The following is a 25,484-nucleotide window of genomic DNA, read 5'->3' as shown; positions in this document are numbered from 1 at the left end:
CGAGGTGTTAAAGTCTGGCTATGTTACCCACTTCTGGGTTCTGAGACTATTCTCGGAAAGACCATGGGCCTTCTCCCCACAGGGCAGGGGCGGCAGGCCTCTCACCTGCAGCCTCATCTCAAATCACAGAACGGCACCTGGAGGACAGACTCAGAGGCGCCCGCCGCACCTGCCAGGGCAGCTCCCAGGAGGCCTCCTCCCGTAGCGGTTCATCAAATGAGCCCCAGGAGAGAAAACTCAGATAATTTAGAAAAGCGGAAGAATTTCTGAGAATGAGTAAGAACACTTGGCAGCAGATTTGCATTGCAGACCATCCCACACAGGTGAGTGAAAGGTGTTTTATTGAGCACTTTGGGGGTGGAAACCAGAAGAGGAGCGGGGGAGGGGCGGGTCTGGTTTAGCTCTGCCAACTGCTTATGTTGCACGGGGTCCTCAGTCACATTCTCGTGTCCTGCAGTGAGCGACTCTCACTGTCTGAACTTATGCCCTGCAATGAGGGCTGCGCTAACAGAATGCAAAGGTTGGACTATCTTTTCCTTTAAAATCAACCTGCAGAGCTCCACAGAAAGGCTGCATCACCCTGTGACCCAGGGGGAGCTGAGAGTCCCCCTGCGTCATCTGACCCCAACACCTTGAACTCCGCAAAGCCCGCCAGGAGCAGTCCGCCTGGGTGAACCCCCACCCCCACCCTCCCGACTTGCCAAACGTTCCCAGTCAGAGCCTCCCACCTGGCGTGGGATCTCCCACGGGGCCGGACACGCAGCTGGAGTTCCGATAGACCGTGGTTTTCCCTGTGTGTGCTCCTCGCTCAACCTTTCAGCGGATCCAGCTAGCGCGAGGCGAGGCGAGACCCAGGCGCGACGGGCGAGCTGCGGCGCTTTGCTGGGACAGAACCCGCCAGGCTCGGCGGGTTCAGCACTCGCTGCGCGGACAGCACCAGCCCCGCGCGGCGTTCGCGGGGCTGAGGAGTGGGCTTGCGGCGCGCGCGGGGAGAGCACCAGGCCCGGGTCCGCCCTGTCCTGCCGCAGGAGGCTCCGGAAAACCGCTGCCCCTCGCCGGCTCCCGCCATGGCCGCACGCCGGCCACAGGAGCCCCCGGAGCCTCTGCCCACGTGCCTGGGGACTATGGACGCAGGGAGCTCCCAGGCCTGGCCCAAACCTGGTGGGGGGTCTTCCGCTGTGTGGAGGACGCCGCTGCAGCTGGATGCGCTGAGCGGCAGCTGCAGGGGCCCTCGGGCTGGGGGACACGCAGCGACCCGGGGGAATGCAGTGAGCCAAGCGGGGATGGCCAGCATGTGTCCGAGAGCGACGCAAGCGGCCCAGGCCCACTGCCCACAGCAGGTAGTGGCCACAGGCAAGAGGACACGGCCAGCGGGGCCGGCGCTAGGGGACGCGGGCCGGGACTCCCTGAGGTTCCACACACCCAAGTCGGGAGGTCGCCGGGGTAGGCTGAGGGCGTGTCCTCTTCCTAAGCCCCCAGCTCCTCTGAGCGGCTTGTGGTGGGGCCTGTCTGTACCTGATTCTGCCGCTGGGACTTCTGTGTCCTGCGTTCAGACACACACACCCTCCACCCCCACCCCACTGGCAGTCTGGGCTTCTTCTGCTCTGGTTCTGGGTCTCTGGTCTGTCCTGGGCTCTGAGTAGCTGTGTCTTTCTCTGTGTCTCGGTCTTGTTGTCACCGTCTATCTGTGTGTGTGTGTGTCTCCGACTTGTCCCCTTCCTCCTGCCCCAAGCTTCGCGCGGGCGGTGGAGCAGCCTTGCAGGGCGGTGTCTCCACCACCGGGTTCCGGGGCCAGTGCGGGAGCCGGCGCGCAGATCCCGGCTCGGGCTTTCTCGAAGGAGTTGGGCTTTGGCTGGAGACACCCTGGACGAGTTCGTCTCCCGGAGCGAAAGTCCTGGGCCTGGACTTTGAGATTGGGTTCCATTCCCGCGGCTTTGGGCGCTTCGGGTCACCAGAGAGTTGGCCGTGGGCCCGTGGCTGGTCTGGCAAGACGTTTCCTGACCTCTCCCACCCTCCTTTCCGGGGCGCAGACTCCGCACACACACTGGTCAGGACCAGTTGCCACCCTCTTCCCCTCTGAACCCAGCGCGTCTGCCGGTCCGCGCGGTCCCGGCCTGTGGCCACTACTGTGGCCTGGGGCTGGGGAGTTGAGGCAGCGGCGGCGGGGAGGGGACTGAGCTCAGCGGGGGCGGGGCTTGATGCGAATAAGCAGCCGCGGGCCGGGGGCGGGGCCTGGCCGAGGGCGGGGCCGGGAGCGCGAGCCGCGCGGCCTGGTGCTCTAGTGCTCGGACGCCCGAGCCCCCGCGTCCACGCCGGGCTGAGCGTTACCCCTCCAGCCCGCGTGGCCCCTGACCTGGACCCCCAGGCCCGACTCGCCCGAGCCAGGCCGCGCGGGCCGCCCGAGGAGGAGGATGTCCTTCCAGGGCAAGAAGAGCATCCCTCGGATCACGGTGAGACCCGCTCCCGGCCCCGCGCCCCCTGCCCACTGCCCAGGAGGGGCCTGCCCTCCAGGCTCCGGGGTGGACCCTCCTGTCCCGCGCCGGGCCCCCTGCCCCCCGGGTGCGGCCCCCGTGCTCTCCCTGCCCGGGCGCTGGCCCTTCCCGCGCCGTAGCCGGGGGTCGGGGATCCCCGCGAGCGCCGCGCCGACCACCTTCAGAGCCGGACGCACAGGCCCAGGGCCCGGGCGGCTTCCTGGGGCCTCCTCTGCGCCCAGGGAGGGCGGGCCCTGTTCCTTACAGCGCAGGAACCCATTCCTGTTCGCGGTGGCCTGGCGGCGAGGCGGTGGACCTGATACTGGACTCCGCCTCGGGGTCGGTGGGCGGACGTGGCCCTTTGTTGGCACCGCCGGCCTGGACTCCGGGCGCCGAGATGCTTCTCCGTGCGCTGCCCGTTCTCCAGGCCGCCCGCACCCCCAGGCTGTGCTGCCGCGCCCGGAGCTCTTGTTCCCAGACAAAGCGACTCAACCCCTGCCGCTCGCTGGAGTCCCTGGTGGCCCGAACCCCTCCGTGGATCTGGGGTTCGGAGATCCCAGGGGAGGCGAGGTCACTAGTCGCCGAGCCGGCACTTTGGCAGCGTCAGGACTGAGGCTGGGGGAGGAGACCCCCCCACAGCCACACGCACTGGTGCGGGAGGTCAGATCGTCCTCGCAGCTCAGCCAGGAGACAAAGCCGCCACTCCAGGCTCTGGGAGTCCTCGGAGGGAGGAGGGGAGGGAGGGAGGAGCCTGGGCTCCAGCTGGACGGTGGTGGGGCTCTCAGACCCAACTCTGAATTTGGCCTCTGTGGGAGGGCGGTGGGGTCCCTGAGGTTGCCGCTCACTTCCTGAGATTCTCAAGGAGGAAGGAGCCCCTCTCCTTCGCACAGGACGAGGCCCCAACTGAAGACTGGCCCCAGGGTCTTGTGTGTGCAGGGGGTGGTGAGCGGGCGAAGCCAGACTTTAGTCTCGTCCTGATGGGAGCGGGGGTGGGGTGGAGAGCAGGGGACACAGGGCACAGGTCTCTTCCCTGAAGACCTCTTCTGGCTGGTGTCCCTTGGTCTGATCTGAGGACCCGCTGGTCCACTGGGAGTGGGGATACCACAAGGGAAGGCAGGTCAAACACTGCTGCAGAAGCTGCGCAGTGTGGGTAATTGTGATGAGACCCAGGGGAGCTGGGTAGGAGTCGGCAAACGTCTGTCAATGGGCCAGACAGGGATATTGTCAGCGTTTTGGGCGTGACCATGTTCCAATAAAACTTCAGCCGTGGACACTGAAATGTGAATTTCATATCATTTTTATGAGGCACGAAATATCATTTTTTAAAATGTTTTTCAACCAACATAAACTGTAAAACCATTCTTAGCTCCTGGCTGTTTACAGACAGGCCTGCATTTGACAGGGCGCAGTGTGTCAGCCCTTTTGTGGTGGTTTTACCTTTAACCGACAGGGTCGGCCCCAAGCAGTGAGGTGTAAGAATAGAGAATAATGTAATGGGCTCACACGTCATGAATTATTTACCTTCTTGGTAGCCTCTTCGTGTTCTTACTAACCACCCCTTGTGGCCTGGTCCTCCTGGCATCAGGCTGATGGTACCTACAGAGCCAGGGTGGGCACCAGGCCCCGACCTCCCATGAAGTGCCGCCGTCTTTCCTACCTGGTGGAGCCACAGAAAGCCCTGAGGCTCAAACAAGACGATGGCAGGAGAAGTGCGGCCGACTTGTGCCCTCATCTGCATCGCTCTCCACTCGGCTCTTCTGCTTCTTTTTCATGTTTTTCTCCATTATTCTCCCCGGGGTCAGACCATCACCCGACGCCCATCACGCGACACCCACTTTCTGCCCACCTCTTCATCCAGACGTGTGATGCGATGCTTTGAAGGATTTATGGCTGCCAAGCATTGGCTCAGCTCCTGCCCGGTGCCCCAGCTCCATGCCATGGGTGTGACCCGTGGAGAACTGGCCTCCTTGTTCATGCTTTGCTCACCCACTTGGGGTGCCCCCTGCCCCCACCCGGTGGCCACCAGATGCCCTCCTGCACCTTCACCCCATGGCCTCTCCATCAGCAGCTCCTGCTGCCCAACTCCCAACCTCTCTGGGTCCCTCTCTCATCAGCCAGGTAACCCTGGCCCAAGGCCCCTCATGTCACCAGGGCAACCTCAGAAACCGCTCAGGTGATGGCCCCATCCCCATCACTGGACACCACAATCTCTGTTCTGTGCAAAGCCAACTTGATCTCTTTAAAACACCTGTCCAACCCCTGCTGTAGGCCCCCAGTGGCAGCCCATTGACCCCCCAAGCCAAGCATATCTCACCCTCCCCTACTCCTGGGCCTCTCCCCCCTCCCCCTGGAAGGTTCCAGCCCCCAGATTCCTCTTGTCCTCTATCGCCTCAAGCTCTCTCCTGCCTCAAGGCCTTTGTGTGAGGGGTTTCCTGCCTGGAACTGCCCCTGGCTGTGTCGCCTCCAGCATCAACCCCGCAAAGCCAGGCCCTCTCTGTCCTTGAAGCAGCCACACCTCCCTCCTCAGCCATCATGTCACACTCTTTCTGTTCTTGTTTGTCACAGTGATAGCCAAGTGTGTAATTTCTCGGAGGCAATTCCCTATGGAAGAAGGGCTGGGAGGGCGTGTGCGCGCGCATGGGCTGTGGGGGCGGATCCTTAGGGGTGGGGCAGGGCTGCCTCCTCTGCAGCTGCCTTTGGGGGTCCTTGGGGACAGTGAATGCTGCTGGCTTTTGTGTCGGGTTTTGTGTGTACAGACTGTGCCCGAATGTTTCAGTCATAAATCCAGAGTGAGCAGCTGTACTGAGATGTTGGGTAACTCAGTTTGGAGAAAACGTATCCATTCTCTTTGTTTGCAATAGAGTGACCGCCTTCTGATCAAAGGTGGGAAGGTCGTGAATGATGACCAGTCCTTCTACGCGGACCTGTACGTGGAAGACGGTTTGATCAAGTAAGTTGCTGCCTGAAGTCCCTTCCCAGGTCGTAAGTGTGCACACTGCTTACACGTGGTCTGGGAGGTTTCCTCTCGGGTGAAATCCACGTAAATGGTTTCCTTTCCCAAACCCTCATTCCCTGGAAATAGCTCTAGCTCAGGCCTTCAGCGACGATACACCTGGCACAGTTCTGGTGTCGTCCTGGCTGTGGCACAACCCGGGCTCCCAGGAGCTGCCGAGTAACTACTTACTGAGCACACCTGCTATGCAGCTTCTCTGCTCGTCTGTGTCAGGCAGCTCTGGCCACTCGTCAGTCAAGGGCAAGTGGACACCACAGTGGGCACCACAAGAGCAGCTGCGTGGCACGGGCTGGACACGCCACGCTGGGCGTCTTGGGTCACTTCACAGGGTGCCCTGCTCTCTGACAGTCCACAGGGGTTCCGCTAAGTCCTGGCTGCGTGACCCTCTTCCAAGCACCAGAGACCAAACGCACACTTCCCAGCTTCTCCGTGTTGCCGGGGAGCCTGTTCGTGTTCTGAGCTGCACTTCCTAACCAGCGGCGTCTCTTTTTGTTGCTTCCAGACAAATTGGAGAGAATCTCATCGTCCCTGGGGGCATCAGAACGATTGATGCCCACGGCCTGATGGTCCTGCCAGGTGGAATCGACGTCCACACCAGGCTGCAGATGCCCGTGCTGGGCATGACCCCAGCCGACGACTTCTGCCAGGGCACCAAGGCAGCCCTCGCCGGAGGGACCACCATGATATGTGAGTGTCCCCAGGTTGGGCAGCGTCCGTCCCCAACCTTGGTCCTCTAGCCAGATGTGTGTGTCGCAGGAAGAGTTTTGCCCAGTGGGGTTTTTGTCAGTCCTATTTCCCCTCTAGCTTCCTCAGCCTGATAACCCCCAACCTGGAGTACCTTCCCTGTCCACATCCTGTTTCTCATCCCGAGCCATTGTGCCAGCTCTGGAACATTCCTGAGATTTCCATGGGGGCAAATGGATGTGTGCCCAGTTATTTGTTATTTCCTGGGAAGCCAGGGGCTGGCAAAGGACTAGGTTTGAAAACCCAATGCTTTGGAGAAGCAGCGGGGTTGAACCATCTGAAATGTCAGACATGTTTGTCCCTGAACCTCCCACCAAGACTGGTGTGCAGAAAGTCCCGCCTGTGTCAAGAAGCATTAAAGGCAACAAAATACTTGCCGGCAGCCGGCAGCCACCAGCATCACTGTTTCTTTAGTGCTGGCTCGGTGCCAGGCTTCAGCTCATGTTCTCTCCTTGGCACCCCCTGAGCTCAGAGGAGAAGCCCCATTTGATAGCTCGTGCGATAAACTTGCTCGAGGTAGGCACAGGACATAGAGGTGAGGGTGAGGCACCAGGCCCAGCCCCCCTCTCGGCCTTGAACCGGTTCCCTCAGTGCCCAGTGCACACGTCCCCACTGTGGTGCAGACCTGCCTCACAAAGCTAGCTGGACCCTGGCTGCACTGTGCTCTGGCCGCGTGACCTGAGTTTACTTTTAGAAGTCACTCTCCTAACCTGTGAGGCAGGAGAGGAACTCCCTCCTTTGGAGGCTGTGAGGTCTGAGCGAGCTTGTGCTTTGTGGTACCTTGTGCATGGTGAGTGCTCAGTAAATGCTGTCACTACTGCCATCTAAGGACTCTGGACTGCTTCACAAGTGACATTTAGCCATTGCCAAAATCATGGCCTGGTTTGGTTTACTCAATCAGGAAGTGAAGAAAACCCACAGTGGTCCATCTTTAGTTTGACTCAGAAGACTGGTCATTTCAAGCCATTGCTCATGCTGGTCACTGGTGGCCCCAGCCAGTCAGGACACCTTCGTGGTTGATGTCACCTGCTCGTGCCAGCGCCAAGGCATCAGAAAGCTGTGAGGTCACTATGAGGATGGAGAGATGCTACAGGCACAAGGCTGGCTTCTGTTGAGCCATCTGCTTCCTCCATCTGCCAGCCCCAGGTTGGAGCTGTGAACAGCCTTTACAGTGGGACAGGCACGTGCTCCCATGGGGTCCTGGGTTCTTGTTCTGAACTGTGGAAGCACAGAGACCCCGCATGGGGGGGTGCTGGAGGAGGCGCGTGCCTTCTGCTGGCCACCCTCGTCTTGCCCTCACCCAGGAGAGGACGTGAGGATGGTTGGCATGGCAGGGTGGCTGCACCATGGCTTTGTGTACCTGTTTCTCCACATGATGGGGCGGCACTATTCAAGGTGTGTGCAGTCACACCCCACGCGCCATTCCGGCGCAGCTCCCGGGTCCAGCACCCTGTACAGCACCACCTACCCCTCAGGTGTACCCGGTTCAGGTGGAGACCTGGGCTGGGCGTTACGGCCTTCAGCTGCCACTCATGTTTCTCTGGAGGTGACGTGTCCATTGGGTGTGGGGTGGCTTGGACCTGGACTTTCTCTGCTTAGAGGGAGTCTGGGAGGTGGGGCAGGAAGTGCCTCTGTGGGCAGAACCAATGGGCAGTCTCATCGCAGCATCAGCCCCCAGCTTGGGTGCCCGTGGCCACGCCTCTGCTTTGCTCAAATGTGCTTTCTGATCTCTTGGAAACATGAAATCCATCCTCCTTGGAGCCCAGGGTGATTCCCAGTGACTGCAGGACAGGGTGGGCCCTCTGCTGACCGCACTGCCCCCCACAGTGACCGCGAGGTTGGGGTGGGGCCCTCTGCTGACCGCGCTGCCCCCCACAGTGACCGTGGGGTTGGGGTCGGTGCCTCTGCTGACCGCACTGCCTCCCACAGTGACCGCTGGGTAGGGGTGGAGGCCTCTGCTGACCGCACTGCCCCCCACAGTGGACCACGTGTTTCCTGACGCGGGCGTGAGCCTGCTGGCAGCCTACGAGCAGTGGCGGGAGCGAGCGGACAGCGAGGCCTGCTGCGACTACTCTCTGCACGTGGACATCCCCCGCTGGCACGAGGGTGTCAGGGAGGAGCTGGAGGCCCTGGTCAAGGATAAGGGTGAGCGCTGGTCCTGCGGCCAGGCCGAGGGGCGGCCGGAGGGCGGGTGGCTCGGAGCTGGGCTTTCCTGGTTGCCAGTGGGAAGCCCCCTCCCCCGGCCCCGGGCGCTGGACTCTGCCTCCGTCTGACCCCAGGGCAGGTGGCCAGGAATTGAGGGAAGTTGGACAAGAGTCACTTGAGGGTCGAGTCTACTTCTGAAGGATCTAGACCAAGAGACCGCCTGCCTCCCGCGTCTGGGGGACGTAGCCTGTAGCTGTTCTCCCCAGAGACGCAGCGGTCGCAGCTCCCGCTGTGGTCTCTTCTCCTGGCCCTGGGGGAAGGACAGTGCTATGCGTTTTCCTAGAATCTGCAGAGGGAGAATGCATTGAAACCTCAGCGATAAAACCTGAAACCTGAGGCTGCCTGTGCTATCAGCAGGGTTAAGCTGTTTTCATCAAAAGTCCTGAAGCTGAAACCACATCTGAGTTTCATAGTGGCTCTCATGGAAGTTAGATGAAGTTAGAGAGGGGTTAGCATTACTGAGGCGCTTGTGAGGCTTCTCACCTGTGTTCACTGCGGGAAACAGTTGGGAGCAGGTAGGGGGTGGAGCTGGGCCCACCCATCCTGATTGCCGGCTTATCAGTGAGTGTAGGTGGGGCGGGTGCCCGAGAGAGGCAGCATCGGGGAGGGCTGCCCACCCTGGGCCCCCTGGAAATGGGGGAGCAGTGGAGGCCCCCCAGGCGCCCCCCTCAGTGATGGCCGAGCACCAGGCCCTTCTTCCTGTCTTCCAGGCGTGAACTCCTTCCTGGTCTTCATGGCATACAAGGACAGGTGTCAGTGCACCGACAGCCAGGTGAGTGCCCTGTGCAGGGACCGCAGGTGTCTCTTGGGCTGCTGCCGGGAGACGCTGCTCCACACGGCCGCACTCTCTCCCCAGATGTACGAGCTGTTCAGTACCATCCGGGACCTGGGAGCTGTGGCCCAAGTGCACGCGGAGAATGGGGACATAGTGGACGAGGTGTGGGGGCTGCCGGGGGCGGGGTGGCCGCGGGACACCTGTGATGAGCACTGAACCCCGCAGACCCGGAGGGAGCCCATATTGAATGCATTTAGTAAATTGCGGGCCCAGGGTCAGAGGTCAAGCCAGCAGGGGCTTAGGGGAGCCTGGGGAACTTTTCGCAGGAACAGATTTTTCCGTAATCATCAATTCTTATCAATGCTTCCCCGAAACAAGACGTGGCTTCATGGGGGTGACCGAGACTGGGGTTTCCCACTGCGTCCCACCCCCGTAGACTGAGGCCCCGCTGGGAGCTGGACCCTTGTTTTGTTCCTTCTGACCAGTGAGCACATGTGTGGGAGCGGTGGCCTGTCCTCCAGTCACACCGCAGGCGGTGCTGGTCCTGAGGATGCCGAGCCCGCCCACTGCTCCTCCCCTCGGGCCCTGGGTTGTGAGCTGGGATGCCCGTGGCCTCGGCCCCGCACTTGGCATTTCCCTCCTCACGCCTCTGGTGGTCCCTGCGCCCCCGTGACGCAGGGCCTCTAGGAGGGCGCAGGGGCCTGGAGGGAGATCACACCCCGCCCCCAAGCCCACCTCCCCGATATCCCAGACCCGCAAAGAACCATCCTAGGGCATCTGGCTGTCCCCCTCCCAAGTTCAACAGGAAGGGGCGACACTTGGGGACGGGCACGTTGGGTTCCCGGGTCCTTGTCTGTCCACTCAGCTGCAGGCCTTCGGCGCTGTGTGTGTCTCCGTGGTCGAGCTCAACGTACAGGCACTGGACCGGCCGTGCTGGGGAGTCTTGTTGTGGGGTCCACGGGGCTCTGCCTTCCCCCCATTGTCCACGCCACAGCCTGGCATCTGTGTTGTCTTTACACAAGAGGGATGCTCTGGCATGGACATGCAAGGGCGAGCGTGCTTGCGGAAGGTGCCGTCCACCCGCTGAGGCTGTGCAGAGCCCCCAGTGCACACCCAGCGCAGTGGGCAAGGCGGTGCGGTCGTCTTGGCCCTGTCAGCCAGGAGCTCTGTGACCTTGGGCCAGGCCTTCCCTCTCCAAGTCCCATCGCCTCATCTGTAGTTCTAGGAGCTGCAGTCACTCCTGCAATGTCCTCCCCTCCTCCATCTGAGTTCTCTGGTTGGGGACTCTGGGGCTCCCAGGCAGTGGCACTCACACCCGGCCGGGGCTCCCCGGCAGTGGCGCTCACACCCAGCCGGGGCTCCCAGGCAGTGGCGCTCACACCCGGCCGGGGCTCCCAGGCAGTGGCACTCACACCCGGCCGGGGCTCCCAGGCAGTGGCACTCACACCCGGCCGGGGCTCCCAGGCAGTGGCGCTCACACCCGGCCGGGGCTCCCAGGCAGTGGCGGTCACACCCGGCTGGGGCTCCCAGGCAGTGGCGCTCACACCCGGCTGGGGCTCCCCGGCAGTGGCGGTCACACCCGGCTGGGGCTCCCAGGCAGTGGCGGTCACACCCGGCTGGGGCTCCCAGGCAGTGGCGGTCACACCCGGCTGGGGCTCCCAGGCAGTGGCGGTCACACCCGGCTGGGGCTCCCAGGCCTGCTGCACTGACATCCTGTCGTTTCTTTAGGAGCAGAAGCGGCTGCTGGAGCTTGGTGTCACCGGCCCTGAGGGTCACGTGCTCAGCCGCCCCGAGGAGGTAGGAGCTGTGCCTGCTGAGTGAGCCCACGCCAGCACTGGCTGCGCCCCAGATGTCACCTCCCTCTGGGGCTGGGTCCCGGCTCTAATGCCCAGGCAGGGCTGTGGTCACGCTGCCCTCATCTGGGAGGTGTGAATCCTGGGCCCTTCCCCCACCAGACAGCTGTCCCCTGTGACCACTGGTCACTCAGTCCAGTACTCGAGGCTGAGAAGGCGGTGTGGGCAGGTCCTGGGAATGGCATGGGTCAGCCCTGATCCTGGGCACCTGGCCCCAGGCTGGGGTCCTCACCCGCCCAAGGTGCCCCCTCGGGCACAGGGTCTGGCATCCTGTGCCCACACTGGTCAGGAGCCCAGGGCCCTCTCGTGGCCTGAGTGTCCCTGTCCCCAGGTGGAGGCCGAAGCTGTGTACCGTGCTGTCACTGTAGCCAAGCAGGCCAACTGTCCCCTGTACGTCACCAAAGTGATGAGCAAGAGTGCGGCCGACGTGGTGGCCCTTGCCAAGCGCAGGGGTGAGTGCTGGGCCCGGACCCCGACGCTGGGGAGGGTCTGAGGGGGTTGGGATCACGTTTTCGGCCTCCCAGGAACTCAGCTGGCTTAACTGAGGCTCAGAGCAGGACAGGCCTTCCTGGGAAGCAGCCCACCTCCATGCCTAACCCCTCATCGTGGGGACTCTAGGGCTGTGGCTGTGTGGCTTGTGGGAGTCCCTGTGCAGCTGGGGGGTCCCCCATCTTGTTGGAGCAGCAACTGCTTACCAGGGTCCTTGAAGCAGAAAGTGGGGCCTCTTGGCCTTGTTTTCACAGATGTGAATGACAACTGTGGGGTGGGGGGAACCTTGCCCAGCTGACCCCCACCGGGAGCCCCACATTACTGTCCGCTGGGCACCTCCATGCATCCAGGAGCTGGGGTGCACATCCTGAGGGCTGGGGTGCCTTCTGCTCACAGAGCACCCATGTAGCTGGAGGAGGAAGTGGGTCACTGAGAAGAAGCCGAGTCCCTGCAGACAGTCCATGGCCAGGCATGGGGTGGGCAGGGGCTGGGCAGTGAGTTGATGGGGTCTCACTCCAGCCTGTGGCCAGTGGAGTGCCCAGCAGGCCTGATTTCCAGCAGGGGGTGTGAGAGTGGGTATGGAGAGGACCCCCCCTACCTGCCCAGTGCCAGGTGCCCCCGAAGAGGGGGACAGGCTGTCCAGGGAAATCAAGGGGCAGTTGGGGGGTGTCAGCAGTGCAGTGCCAGCCTCCACCCTGCCCGGGTCCTGGGGGCAGCTGTGTCATGGGCCTCGCTGCAGGGGCGGTCGTGTTCGGGGAGCCCATCACCGCCAGCCTGGGCACTGACGGCTCGCACTACTGGAGCAAGAACTGGGCAAAGGCTGCGGCCTTTGTCACTTCACCCCCCATCAACCCGGACCCCACCACTGCAGACCACCTCACCTCCCTGCTGTCCAGGTAAGGAGCTGCTTGGGGGTCCCCAGGGTGGCCCGAGTGCTCCACGCCCCACTACAACCTTGGCCTGCCAGCAGCTTCAGGCCCCTCCCGTCCATACTGATCTGCGCCCCGCACCCCCTACACTGAGGCTGGGCTCTGCCCAGCGCTGCCCTCACAGCCCGCCTCTAGCCCCTGTGGGCTGCGCTGGCCCTGGTGGGGGTGAAGCTGATCGGCCAGGCCCGTCTGGGTTCCCTGACCCCAGCTTGTTCTCAGCGGGGATCTGCAGGTGACCGGCAGTGCCCACTGCACCTTCAGCACCGCCCAGAAGGCTGTTGGCAAAGACAACTTCACCCTTATCCCCGAGGGCACAAACGGCGTGGAGGAGCGCATGTCGGTGGTGTGGGAGAAGTGTGTGGTGAGCACCAAGACCTGGGCTGCTGTGCACCCCGCACGGGTCAGGAAGCCGCCCGCCCAGGAAATGCACCGCGTGGGACAGAGTCAGTGCGTGGGCCCCAGGCTGTCGATCCCCAGCCTGGCCGTCCAGGGAACCTCACACACCGGTTCTGGTGCCCCCAGAGGACGCCCCTCAGCCATGGACAGCCAAGCCCTCCCTGGGCTCCTTCCTGGTGGCATTTCGCTCTGCGGTGCGAGTGGTGTCCCCAGAACTCCTGAGATCTCGGCCCTGTTGGGCATCCCCTGTCCCCCCTGCCCCCACCCCAGCCCTGAGCGCCACCCTGGGCCGAGGTCCTGACCCCGGCTCCCCTCGCTGCCCTGCTTCCCAGGCCTCCTGGCCACCAGGGAGACAGTCACATCCCTTAGGGGACACAGATGTGGAAGCTTCTCCGTTTCTTTACCCACAAAGTGAGCACAGAGGCCACGCCTTGTCCGCAGGAAGGGTCCCACCGGCAGGCTGGCTGAGAGGGACCCATTGACGGGCGCCCTGGGGGGTGGGTCTGACACTGCTCGCTGCCTGGGGGGCGGGGTGCCACTGTCCCCACAGAGCCTGAGACCAGATGTCAGGAAAGGCGTCCCCTTCCCTCAGCTTGGCTTCTTGCTTCTCAGGCCTCAGGGAAAATGGACGAGAATGAGTTTGTCGCTGTGACCAGTACAAATGCAGCCAAAATCTTCAACTTTTACCCAAGGAAGGGGCGAGTGGCTGTGGGCTCGGATGCTGACCTGGTTCTGTGGAACCCCAAGGCCACAAAGATCATCTCTGCCAAGAGCCACAACCTGGTGAGCGAAGCCAGGCCTGCGCAGGTCGGGGCAGGGTCGGGGCTTGGAGACCTGGCAGCCTTCCCGGGGCTCCAGGGGTGGCACTAGGACACCAGGCCGGGACGTCTGTCCAGAGACTGCAGTGTGGGTCACGTAGCCCCCTGCAGGCTTGTCCACGTGCCCTTTGTCCTAAGAAATGGCCCCAGGAATTGGCGCCAGAGGTTGAGGCCGCCTCCTTCTGTGCTCTGGCCCAGCCAAGGGCCTGTGTCAGATCCCCAGGCCCCCCGGCCCCCCACGGGGTGCTGTGGGATGGTGTGGACCCTTGTCCCTGTGTCCCCAGAACGTGGAGTACAATGTTTTCGAAGGCGTCGAGTGCCGAGGAGTCCCCACAGTCGTCATCAGCCAGGGCAGGGTTGTGCTGGAGGACGGGAACATGTTTGTCACCCCCGGGGCCGGCCGATTCATTCCTCGGAAGACGTTCCCGGACTTCGTGTACAAGAGGATAAAGGCACGCAACAGGGTACGGCCTGGCCGGGGTGGGGGGCGGGGAGGCGGGAGTTCTGGGGCCGTCCCCGTGTCCGGGAGCTTTGTCCCCTGTCTGGACCTGCTCTGTTGGTGGGGTCTCGGGGGGCTCTGCAGGCTTTGGTTCCAGTAGCCCATGGTGGCTGTAGACTGTGCAGAGGGGAAAGAAAGCGTCACCATTGGCCACCTCCCCAAGTAAACTGCCATAAGAATGAAGCAGAGACCCTCCCTTTCAGGGTGTTGTGAACAGGTTTGTTGCCAAACCTGCCAGGTGTGCACTTTTCACACCGGTTCTTGTGAACTTTGGTGCTGTGAGCACTCTTCTGCGTCTTCACCTTCTCTTCTCACAACCCTGCATGTGATGATGGATGCTCCAGGCGCCTCTGGTTCGCACACACATGCTCACACGCACACACATGCTCACACGCTCACACGCACACACGTGCTCACACACACACATGCTCACACGCACACACATGCCCACACGCACACACATGCTCACACGCACACGTGCTCACACACACATGCTCACACGCACACACATGCCCACACACACATGTGCTCACACGCACACACATGCCCACACACACGTGCTCACACGCACACACGTGCTCACACACACATGCCCACACGCACACAGTGCTCACACACGTGCTCACACGCACACACGTGCTCACACGCACACACATGCCCACACGCACACACATGCCCACACGCACAGTGCTCACACACACGTGCTCACACACACATGCCCACACACACATGTGCTCACACGCACACACATGCCCACACACACGTGCTCACACGCACACACGTGCTCACACACACATGCCCACACGCACACAGTGCTCACACACGTGCTCACACGCACACACGTGCTCACACGCACACACATGCCCACACGCACAGTGCTCACACACACGTGCTCACACGCACACACGTGCTCACACGCGCACACGAGCTCACACGCACACACGCGCTCACACGCGCACACGCGCACACATGCTCACACGCACACACATGCCCACACGCACAGTGCTCACACACACGTGCTCACATGCACACACGTGCTCACACGCGCACACATGCCCACACGCACACACATGCCCACACGCACAGTGCTCACACACACGTGCTCACACGCACACACGTGCTCACACGCGCACACGAGCTCACACGCACACACGTGCTCACACACACACATGCTCACACGCACACACATGCCCACACGCACACACATGCTCACACGCACACGTGCTCACACACACATGCTCACACGCACACACATGCCCACACACACATGTGCTCACACGCACACACATGCCCACACACACGTGCTCACACGCACACACGTGCTCACACACACATGCCCACACGCACACAGTGCTCACACACACGTGCTCACACGCACACACGTGCTCACACGCACACACATGCCCACACGCACACACATGCCCACACGCACAGTGCTCACACACACGTGCTCACACGCACACACGTGCTCACACGCGCACACGAGCTCACACGCACACACGCGCTCACACGCACACACGCGCACACATGCTCACACGCACACACATGCCCACACGCACAGTGCTCACACACACGTGCTCACACGCACACACGTGCTCACACGTGCTCACGCACACACGTGCTCACACGCACACTCAGACGCGCTCCCACACTAGAAGGATCTCTGCACTGGGGCGGGCCGACACGGGTCCCCTCTATGGGGAAGGAGCTGCATCTGCTCCAACAGGCTGTCAGGGTCCCCGCAGCTGCCCCCAGGCTGACTGAGGACACCGCACCACCTCCGTCCATCCAAGCAGGTTGACAGGCAGGGTCCAGGTCATAGGCTTTCCTCTCATGCCCAAGGGGTAGCGTCCGGGGCTGACCCAGCTTCACATACAGCCAGGTAGAGGTGACATCTGAGGCACAGACAGATGACAGCAATGGGGTGACCTGAGTCTTTGGGACGTGACACCCACACTGTCCCTGCACCTCTGCCTGGGATGACCCCTGGGGCATGATTTAGTCAGAAGCCCCCATGGCTGAGCCGTGCATTCCTGGGTCTAAACCACGATCCTGAGGGAGGTGCCAGCTGCACGTCTGGACGTTGGGCTTTGATCTGTGGGCCGTTTATCCACCGCAGTGACTATTGGGAATGCCTCTGACTTTGGGGGACATTTTCAGGGCCCCCCCAGGGCCTCTTGTAACAGGGCTGGAGTGGGCTGCACTGCATGACGGTGGTTCCTGACGAGGCAGACACTGTTGGGGCCAGTTTCCAATTCCAAACAGTGGCCTCCTCTGTGGGGCCACTTGTCTGAGCAAAGGGAGGTGGGTGTGCACACGTGTGTGAGGGAGGGAGAAGGGGAGGGAAGTGGATGTCTGTGCACGCAGGGTGGATGTCTCTTTGGCGGGGAGTCCGGGAGCTTCTTAGCCTCCGGAGAGGCTGACAGAGCAGAGAGGGCCAGGCTCTGGGGTAGGGGACCCCCTGCCCTCAAGCTGCAGGGTGGCTCACATCCCTCATGCCCGGCCCCCTTGGCCTGCAGCTGGCGGAGATCCACGGCGTGCCCCGAGGACTGTATGATGGGCCAGTCCACGAGGTGATGGTGCCCGCCAAGCCAGGGGGTGGCACCCAGGCGCGTGCGTCCTGCCCGGGGAAGATCTCGGTGCCAGCGGTGCGCAACCTGCACCAGTCGGGGTTCAGCCTGTCTGGTGAGCTGGGCCTGGGGGTACTCCCTGTAGGTGAGGGCGGGAAGGCTGAGGCCCTGCCCACCTGTGCCTGCAGATGGAAGGTGGCCAACCAGGGCAGGGTTTCCTATTGCCCTGGGGTGGGGGGGCGGCCAGGTGTGTGAGGCCCGCGGTGAAGTCCCTTCCTGCCCCAGCATCTGCGTGGGGGGGGCGGGCTGTGGCGCCCCAACCTTGAATCAGCCGTACAGAAGAGGGGCTGTCACATCCCAGGGGGGGCACAGGACTCCCAGCCTCTGCCTGGCACGAGCATCGTGTGGGTGTCCAGCCCCAGCCTGAGTCATGTGTGAGGCATACGTGTGGGCACTCAGGTACACTCCTGAGGCCTCGGAGGGCTCAGGTGGCCCATTGGCAGGCTGCCGAAGGATGCGGGCCTCTGGAGACTGTCTTGGCTGTGCTTCCAGCTGTGACACATTCCTCCAGAAGCACTGAGCCCCAGGCTGTCCCTGCAGGCTACAGCCAGACCTTCCCTCTGTCTCTCCAGCCCTAGGGTGGGAGCCAATCCACCCCTGATGTCTTGTGTCATCCTCTCAGGAGGTGATGGCAATCCCTGCTTGCCTCCTGGGGCCACAGGGCCAGGGGATGGTCCCCTTTGAAATGCAGCCTGTGTGCAGGGTGGCCCCCTACCCATCGGAGGGACCAGGCAGCACTGGCCTAGCCCATGCTGTGGATGGGCTTCCCAGAGAGGGTCACCTCTGACCTCCAGTCCCCTGCCTGGTCACCCAGTCTACCCGCCATGGCCATCCCGGGGCATCAGGGCCCCTGTGGTGCGGGTGGGTGTGGACTCTGCAGCCCTGGCCTTTGGGACGCATCCTGTGTGTGACCCCTGCCCCCGCCCACTCCCCACCTTTTCTGCAGGGTCGCAGGCCGATGACCACATCGCCAGACGCACGGCCCAGAAGATCATGGCGCCCCCTGGCGGACGTTCCAACATCACCTCGCTGTCCTAGACATGGCAGCTGGGGTGCCAGCACGCTGGTGGGGGACCGCTCACTGTGGTGGCTTCCCCTTTGTTGGGCTGACTGTGAAAGGTGCTTGACCTTCCCTTCCCCTCCCCAGAAACTCTCCCTTTCGGGTCCCAGATCCTGTAAGGAGGAACTCCCCCAAGGAGAGGGCCGACCGGGGAGGTTTCACTGCCAGGGGCAGCGCAGGTGGCCCCAGCCCAGGTGCTAGGTACCTCACGCAGGCAGGGCCACCACTCCACTAGGGCTGTGACATGGGGCCCTGTGACATGGGCTAGGCCGAGAGGCTGGGCGTCTGCTCCCTCCCCTGGGTGTGACCCATTGTCCCTGGAAGCCCAGACTCTGCCACCTGCCCCGTGCCCCACCCAGCAGTGATTCAGGGACCCCTCAGAATGTAGTGCAGGGTGGCTCCCGGCAGGACTCCTGCGGCATTGTACACTTTTCCAAGGACCAAACCTTGCCTTTTAGTCGCCCGTCTCCGGGGCAGTTCTCGGGGCCTGTAGGTGGGATGCCCTCCTTCCCTACTAGGAGTGCATACCGATAGTTTATTAGAGCAGAAGTTTTGTGTGGTGAGGACAGCTATAGCCAGCACTGCATGTCACCATGGCCCAGACCACAGCACAGCCCCAGCCTCATGGGGAGCGGGTCAATTAAAGCATCTGGGTCGGAAGCTACTCCATCTTCTCTGCCCCCTGTACCATCCTCGTCTCCCCCCCGCAGCGGGTCGTGCGCCGGACCCTTGCAAGCATCCTGTGCCCCTTGGCCTGGCTTCGGCGTGGCTGTGACGTGGGACCCCAGGGCCGCCTGCAGGGACACAGGGACAGCGCTGTGCTCAGCCTGGGCTGGGAGGGGACAGGGCTGAGTGCTAGGGACGGACTCCCCCTCAGGAAATGGGGCCTGGGCACTGTGCTCGAGCCCAGTCCCAGGTCAGGGACACTGGCATGACCCACAGCCAGACGCTCAGGGATAGGGTTGAACTGGGAGGACTTCCGCCCAAGCCGCCCGGCACTAAGCTGGTGGCCGCACGGCCGCAAACTCACAGCTGCAGTGGGCAGCCCTGGCCAGACGCAAGCACCCCAATCATAGACAAGCACAGCCTGGCCCTGCCCCCTAAACAGAGCAGCCCAGGGTTCTGATCCAGACCCTCAGGCTGGGCTGCCCAGAACCTCCCAGAAGAAGGAACTATTGGGCCGGCCTCCTGGCCTCAGCCTTTCTCATAACAATGGTTCAAGTTCTGACCCCCAGGGGTGGAACGCTCCCAGAAGGGTGTCTTTGCCCCAAGAGCAGGATGGCCATGTCACTGGGAAGACAAGCCACAAGGTCAGGGACCGGCCCCGCCACACCTCACACCACCAGGCACTTGGCCTCTGCCCAGGCGGCCATTCTCACGGGTGGCCAGGGAGCATTTCCAGCCGTGTTCTCTGGGGGAACACACACGGCCCCACCCTCAGGAAGCCACGTGAGTCCCGGGCAGCCCCTGCAGGTGGTCAGTTCTGCTGGTCCCACCAAATTCCTGGGGGCTTGCTCTGGCCAAGTCCGTCAGTGTGGCCTCAGAGCTGATTCCTGGGCTCCACTGAGGCCGATGTGCACTGCACCGTGTCTCCCGCCCCTGGCGAGGGGTCGGATGATCAGGGAGCCAGACCACACCCATGTCCCTGCCACCGACACAGGACACAGGTGTGCTGTCCTCTGGGGCCTCAGAAACACACACGTTTGTACAAAACCCTGAAAGTTGTCCCCATTCCTGTCTGATATCACCAGGTCTCCACCCAGAACTTGCTTTGGGGTCTGTCCCACCCACAGGGCATCCTGCACTGCTGTTCACCTCTGGACCCTGATTTCCCAGGGGTAACGTCCCATGTCCCCCACGTGGGCACGCCCAGCTGCACTTCTGACATCTCCCCCCCGGGAGTGGCGGTCCCTTCCCTGCCCTCCCCACACCAGGCTCTTCCTCAGGACGCTGGCACAGGTGTTTTGATCCCTGTCCTTTCCCCGCTCACCCACTGCCTGCCAGCGGACAGCACCTTTGCCACAGCCTCACAGCTTCTGGGTGAGACGGGGCCCCAACCCAGGGTGGTGGAATTGGGGTGCCGATGGCTCTGCCAACAGGAGCTACCGACTCCCAGACAAAGGTCCCTGTGAACACAGGACGGCTGGGGAGGGAGGGGACATGCACACACTGGGCTCCGAGTAGGTCTACTGTAATTCTCAGAGAGGAGAACCATACAGAAACCCCACAGAAACCATTTGTGTGTCCATAAAACATCCTCACCTTCCCACCCCACCCACGCCCCTCCCCCCGGTGTACAAGAACCTCGGACCCTGGGCCATCCCCGCAGCTCCGGGCAGCAAGCTTATGGACGGTAAGCAGAGACGGGAGAGCAGGCCTGTGAACAGCCGAGAGGTGGGGAGGGACGAACTCCTGTCCCACCACGTGGCCTCAGTGACCTGCCAGTGGGCCAGTTGGGGGCCGCCGGAGAGGCAGGGCAGGTGGCAGCTTGCCTCCCTCCACATGTAACGGAGTGGCCCTGGTGGCACCCACCTTTGTCCACCACTTCAGGCCACATGGACAGCTTCTCGTCACCTGTGCCTCCAAGAGCCCAGCAGCAGGGTGGTCAGACGTAACAGTGAAAATGTGGCCAGGACACAGCAGGGCCACCTGCTGGGTCTGTGCTTGGACAGCAGGCTTCTCAGTGGGAATGTCAGTGCTGGACGTGCACCCGTCACCCTGTCACCCTGTCCCTCGGGCGGACCTGAGTCTCCAGTGCAAGCTGAGTTAGCTCCTCTGGGCTGCAGGCTCCTAGCTGCTCCCCGAGGGGCAGATGGAGCCGCACACGGGCAGGGCAGAGCACACCTCCTCACCGTCCATGGGGGCCTCGCTGTCCATGTCCCTGGCCTCGGGTGTGGGCCTGGGCTCGCCTATGGGGTCCTGGCCCCTCTTCAGCCTGGTGGGGAAGCACAGGGAGGGTTTTGTGCAGTTTCACCAGCAGCCCTGGGACACGTCTCACTGGCCACAGCTTGTCTGAGGACTCCAGAAGGTCCCTCAGGGACGTGGCTCTGGGGCCCCCAAACATGGACCAGGTGCCCTGCCCGGGGTGGGATGGGGAAGACCCCTCCTGGACAGGCTGGCACAGCAGGGAGCTGATGGCGGACGTGGGGTGCTCAGGCCAGCAGCACCCTTTGGCCACTTGCGGCCCTGGCGCTGGGAGCAGCAGGGCTGGCGAGACTCAGTTCATTTCCAGCCAGAAGCTGAAAGGAGGCTTCATTGCAGTGTAAGTTCTGGGGTTAGCAGGGCTTTTCAAAGAGCCTGGCCCAGTTCAGTTCTTTCCCAGGCCTCTGACTTCTGGGATGGTGGCCAGTGTCCTAAACCAGTGCTCACATGTTGTCCTGGTCAGCGAAGCAGAGCGCCTGCCAGTCCTGTTCACCTTCCCAGCCAGAGCTCAGAGCCACCTCCACCAGGAAGCCCTCCGTGCCTCCCCTGCCACCCCTCCCCGTGAGCCCCACAGCACTGCAGAGCTGTCTTAGCTATTTGTGTCCTGTTGTACCTCCCTGCCAGCCAGCTGTGCCCTTTCTGGCCCAGTCCCTGGCACTCAGTCAATGTTTGCTGAGGGGTGTGAGTTGGGGTGGCTGTGCAGGGGCTGCCCAGGAAACTGGCAGCCCTCATCTGGGAAGCCCACCGAGTGTCTCCTCAGGAAACTCTGGCCACTGGTCCCAGTTTAGAACTAAAAGTGCCTAAGAAGCTCCTGCTGCACAAGCCTGAGCACGGGCCCTCCCACCCTTTCCCCCCAGGGCTGCTGCTCGGAAACCCCAAGGGGGGGCAGGATCAGGCTTCCAGGGCCCACTGATGCCATGTGGCTGCTGGGGCTCAGGACTCATGTGGCCCAGAAACCCTCGGCCCATTTCCCCAACTGCTCTCTGCCTCCGTGCCCCAGCCACACTCACTTTTCTCTGTTGAAGACCACAAAGTCTTGCTGGATGGCGTCAAGGCAGTCCTGCAGGTAGTCATTTTCCTGTTAGTCAGAACAAGCAGTGGACAGCGTCAGGTTCCCTGCGTCCCCTCAGATGCCATCCTGAGCACCTGTGCCTTTCTCCTGTGGCCTGAACTCTGCTCTCAGGAAGCCAGAGCACCTGGAGGTTTGTACCTCCCAGGGGACCCTTAGCCAGTGACCAAAGTATTTCCTGTGAGGAAGCCCAGTCTCCTGCCTCAGAGAGGACGCTGACACACGGCAATAACTGTGGGACCGACTTGGCTGGAAAGCTCACCTGGCTTGGCTCCCTCCCCTCCCCCAGCCCTTACTGGGTCCTCTGGTCACTTGTCACTTGTGTATAAGGAGACCCTGTCCTAAGGAGGTTGGTCGCAGGGGCCGCCCTGAGCAGCAGACTCTTAGGATGGGATTGGAGTTGGCTCCTGCACTGGCCCGATAGACGAGGAACCCGTCACTGGTGGCACGTGGGGTGCGAGTGAGGGGCGCAGTGGGAGGCTGTGCTGGCCACTACTCAGCTCTCTCGTGTTGGGAACGTGTGGGGAAGGAGTCACCCCATGGCCGTGGGGATGGTTGCTCATTGCTGGGCACTGGGAACACATGAGCATGCGGCAGGCTCAGGGCCGCCCATCCACAGCCTCGGACACAGTGTGGGAGACGCCTGTCCTGTGGCGCAAGTTGCACCATCGGACCTCAGAGGGTCGGACTCCCAGGTTTGAGAGGAGCCTGCGTCAAAGCCAAGGCCTGACGGGAAGAGCTGGCTCTGACACCTGGGCAGGGCCGTCTGCGTGCACTGCACATGGGCACCGTCAGCAGAGGGCCACCCCTGCTGGAGAAAACAGTACCCACCCTCACGTCGCTGCAGACATGCCGGCTGCAGCCACGTGGGTGCCTCGGAATGTGCCCCTCAGGATGTGCGGCCCCATGTGGCCCCCCAGCTTCAGAATAACAATGTCAATGGCTGCACCGCCTGCTGAGTGGGAAAAGGCTGGACCTACTGTGCTGAGGTGCTGGGCACGGGCCGTGCACTGGCGAAGGAGGGTCTTGCCATGAGGGCGTCCCCCTGAGACGGGTCTACTTCCCTGGCAAGAGCCCCAGGAGTGGGTTCTCATTTGCTTCTCATTCCCACCCAGAGGAGGAAGTGAGGGGAATCAGGGAAGGAAGCGAGGGTCCAGGGGAGGAAGTGAGGGCCCCAGAAGAGGAAGTGAGGGGATCAGGGAAGTAAAGGACCCAGAGAAGGAAGTGAGGGGCCCAGAGGAAGTAGTGAGTGGCCCAGAGGAGGAAGTGAGGGATCCAGGGAAGGAGGTGAGGGGCTCTGGGAGCTGGAGATGGGGCTGGGCCGGGAAAGGTGGAAGGAAGGTCTCAGGACGTCTCTGGACTTCGGGGTGACCAGACTGTCTGTAGGCCTTTCCGGGGCATGTGCTGCCAGGGGCCTGGGGGCGGCGGGGCTGCACTCACGGACTGGGAGCTGTCCCGGCTGCTCTCCCGCGACCTGTTCTTCGCCAGCCGCTTCTTCTTCTTGTGCAGGGGCCTCGACTCCAGGATCATCTCCTCCAGTTCGAAGGTGGGGTCGCAGTGCAGGCGGCCTTTCTGTGGAGGGGCAGGTGCTGAGCCACCCGGGGTCGCCCCTGCCACCAAAACTGCCACAAGGGCCACCCAGGAGGCTTACGTTGGGCACAAAACCCGGCTCCACCTTCTTCTCACTCAGGTCGTCCCACAGCACGTTGGCCAGCGACGGGGCGGCCTGCATGTCCTGGAGGCTGGAGACACGGTGCTTGGGGTTCACAGTGAGGAGCTGGAACAAGGCCCCCTGTCACCTGGCCGTGGGGAGCTGCCCCACCCCGGGCCCCCGGCAGGTCCCAAGGGCCAGGCAAGCAACCTGGTCAGTGCAGCAACGGCCAAGGGGACAGTGTGGTCTGAGGCGTGTGGCCCTGGGGTCAGGAGGGACGCTCTGCTGAGGTTCACCAGCAGGTGGCGTCTCGGCCGGGCTAGCTGCAGGGTCAGCCACAGGGCAGTAACCAAGTCTGTTGTCATAGTCCTAGCAGACCCCAGGGTGCTGCCAGCATCACAGCCGCTGGGGTCTCAAAGCCACAGACCCATGGAGGCCGCCTCCCCAACCCAGGCGTGGGGCTTCCCACGCGGGCCTCTGGGGACCAAGGTCCCACCTGGCCCTGGAGGCGATGGACTAGTTCAAAGTATGGCTGTTGTCATGGGGAGCTGTGGGGCGGGCGAGTGGAGAGTGGTCCCTGCCCAGCCCCAGCCCTGAGGGAGGCACGTGGTGGCAACGCCACAGCCCCGTGTCCCTACCAGGCTCAGGGCCCCTGGGCTGCTGCAGACCCACTCAGCCCTGGGGGTTCCAGGGTCCTCTCTGCTTGCTCCTGGAGGAGGGTGGCCAGGCCAGTGGGAGGAGCAGAGGCCCCTGGCACTCGGCCCACACACGCCCTCCGCCAGCACAGGTGACACATGACGTGCGCAGCTCAACATCTCTGTGCCTGTTTGGGTGTCTGTGAAACAGGGTGATGACCAGCCTCCCAGAACCAGGTCGTGGCGGCTCATGTGGTTGAGCTCACCGCCTCAGCTCTCACAGCCCGGCCTACTACAGGACAGCGGGCCGCCGGACGGGCTGGGAGCAGACTCGTGTGTGGGAACCAGATGCTGCCCCCCTCGGCACAGGGCTGGGGGGCTCACCTTCCGAAGCAGGGCCACCATCTCCTTGGACCAGGAGGGGACGTACTGGACGCTCATGGTGCTGAACAGCTGTACCAGTGTTTCCACAGCATTGCTGGAGTGGATGTCGTAGGGCCTCTGGACAGCGGACGCAGCGCTGTGCCAGGTGCCCGTCACCCAGAGGCCCTGGCAGCACCCCGCCCCAGCGCAGGCCCAGCCCCGGGCACCGCGCCCCCAGGAACAGCCTGTAGGCGGACAAAGTGGGTGCCTGGGCCGTGTGTGCTCCTGGGCTGGGACTGACCAGAAGAGCCTCTTGAGTGGCCAGGAAAGAAGCTCTTCCAACCCCTGGGCTGGGCCAGGGGATGGGCCCTAGAGGGCCAGGAGGGGCTGCCATCCTTAGGGGTTGGGGCCTGGGGTGGGGGGCTAGGGGTGCGATGCTTCAGGAGGCCCCACACAGGGATCGGGGGGCAGCTCGAGGCCCAGGCGACCCCAGCTGGGGAGGAGAGCAGGCCACACACAGGGGCCTTCAGAGAAGTGCCAAGGAGCAGCTGCGGGTCAGCTCCCCACCCTGCACCCCAGAGGCCCTTCTGGAAACCCCAGGACCCAGGCATCACTTCCTGCAACCACCCAGGGGCTGGGATGTCCCTGGGACCCTGGGGTAAGTCAGCCCCCTCCCTCCCGGGCACCTGGGGTCTGTGGGCCCAGTCCATGGGCCAAGGAGCTCCGTACCCATCCTCGCAGCAGCTCGTAGGCCATCACCCCCACCGACCACCAGTCCACCTCAAAGGAGTAGCCGGTCCCACCATTGACGAAAGACTGGAAGATCTCCGGAGCTTTCCAGAAATGGAGGGAGCAGCTGAGTATCCATGACCCTCTGGCCCCGGGGACTGGCACCTCAGGCCGGGCCCGAGACCCGGGTGCGCCCAGAGCTGGACCGAGAAGCCACCCTCCGCTGCCCACCG

The 25,484-nt window shown here is 62.8% G+C and overlaps 2 protein-coding genes across 2 annotated transcripts in view; one reads left to right on the top strand and one right to left on the bottom strand.

The window, feature by feature from the left end:
• Positions 1–2,214: 2,214 nt before the first annotated feature.
• On the top strand, positions 2,215–18,546 carry DPYSL4 (dihydropyrimidinase like 4). The gene is made up of 14 exons (XM_019728294.2): positions 2,215–2,450; positions 5,333–5,421; positions 5,987–6,171; positions 8,209–8,373; positions 9,144–9,205; positions 9,290–9,370; positions 10,937–11,005; positions 11,393–11,513; positions 12,290–12,446; positions 12,699–12,840; positions 13,488–13,658; positions 13,978–14,157; positions 16,712–16,877; positions 17,769–18,546. Exons 1-14 carry the CDS (start codon positions 2,412–2,414, stop codon positions 17,858–17,860), a joined length of 1,719 nt encoding a protein of 572 aa, XP_019583853.1. The 5' UTR covers positions 2,215–2,411; the 3' UTR covers positions 17,861–18,546.
• A 1,511-nt stretch (positions 18,547–20,057) lies between these two features.
• The window catches only part of STK32C (serine/threonine kinase 32C), a 59,014-nt gene continuing 53,587 nt past the window's right edge, over positions 20,058–25,484 (bottom strand). The window contains exons 7-12 of the mRNA XM_019728296.2: positions 25,252–25,355; positions 24,544–24,660; positions 23,525–23,650; positions 23,314–23,445; positions 21,815–21,882; positions 20,058–20,817 (exon numbers count right to left, since the gene is read on the bottom strand). Coding sequence (XP_019583855.2) covers positions 20,673–20,817; positions 21,815–21,882; positions 23,314–23,445; positions 23,525–23,650; positions 24,544–24,660; positions 25,252–25,355 — 692 coding nt within the window. The 3' untranslated portion in view covers positions 20,058–20,672. The remainder of the gene's footprint in view (positions 20,818–21,814; positions 21,883–23,313; positions 23,446–23,524; positions 23,651–24,543; positions 24,661–25,251; positions 25,356–25,484) is intronic.

Source organism: Rhinolophus sinicus, linkage group LG07 (assembly GCF_036562045.2).
Source record: "Rhinolophus sinicus isolate RSC01 linkage group LG07, ASM3656204v1, whole genome shotgun sequence".
NCBI lineage: Eukaryota > Metazoa > Chordata > Mammalia > Chiroptera > Rhinolophidae > Rhinolophus > Rhinolophus sinicus.
Note: the sequence above shows the minus strand (reverse complement) of the source record. Positions and strands in the feature narration are given on the sequence as shown.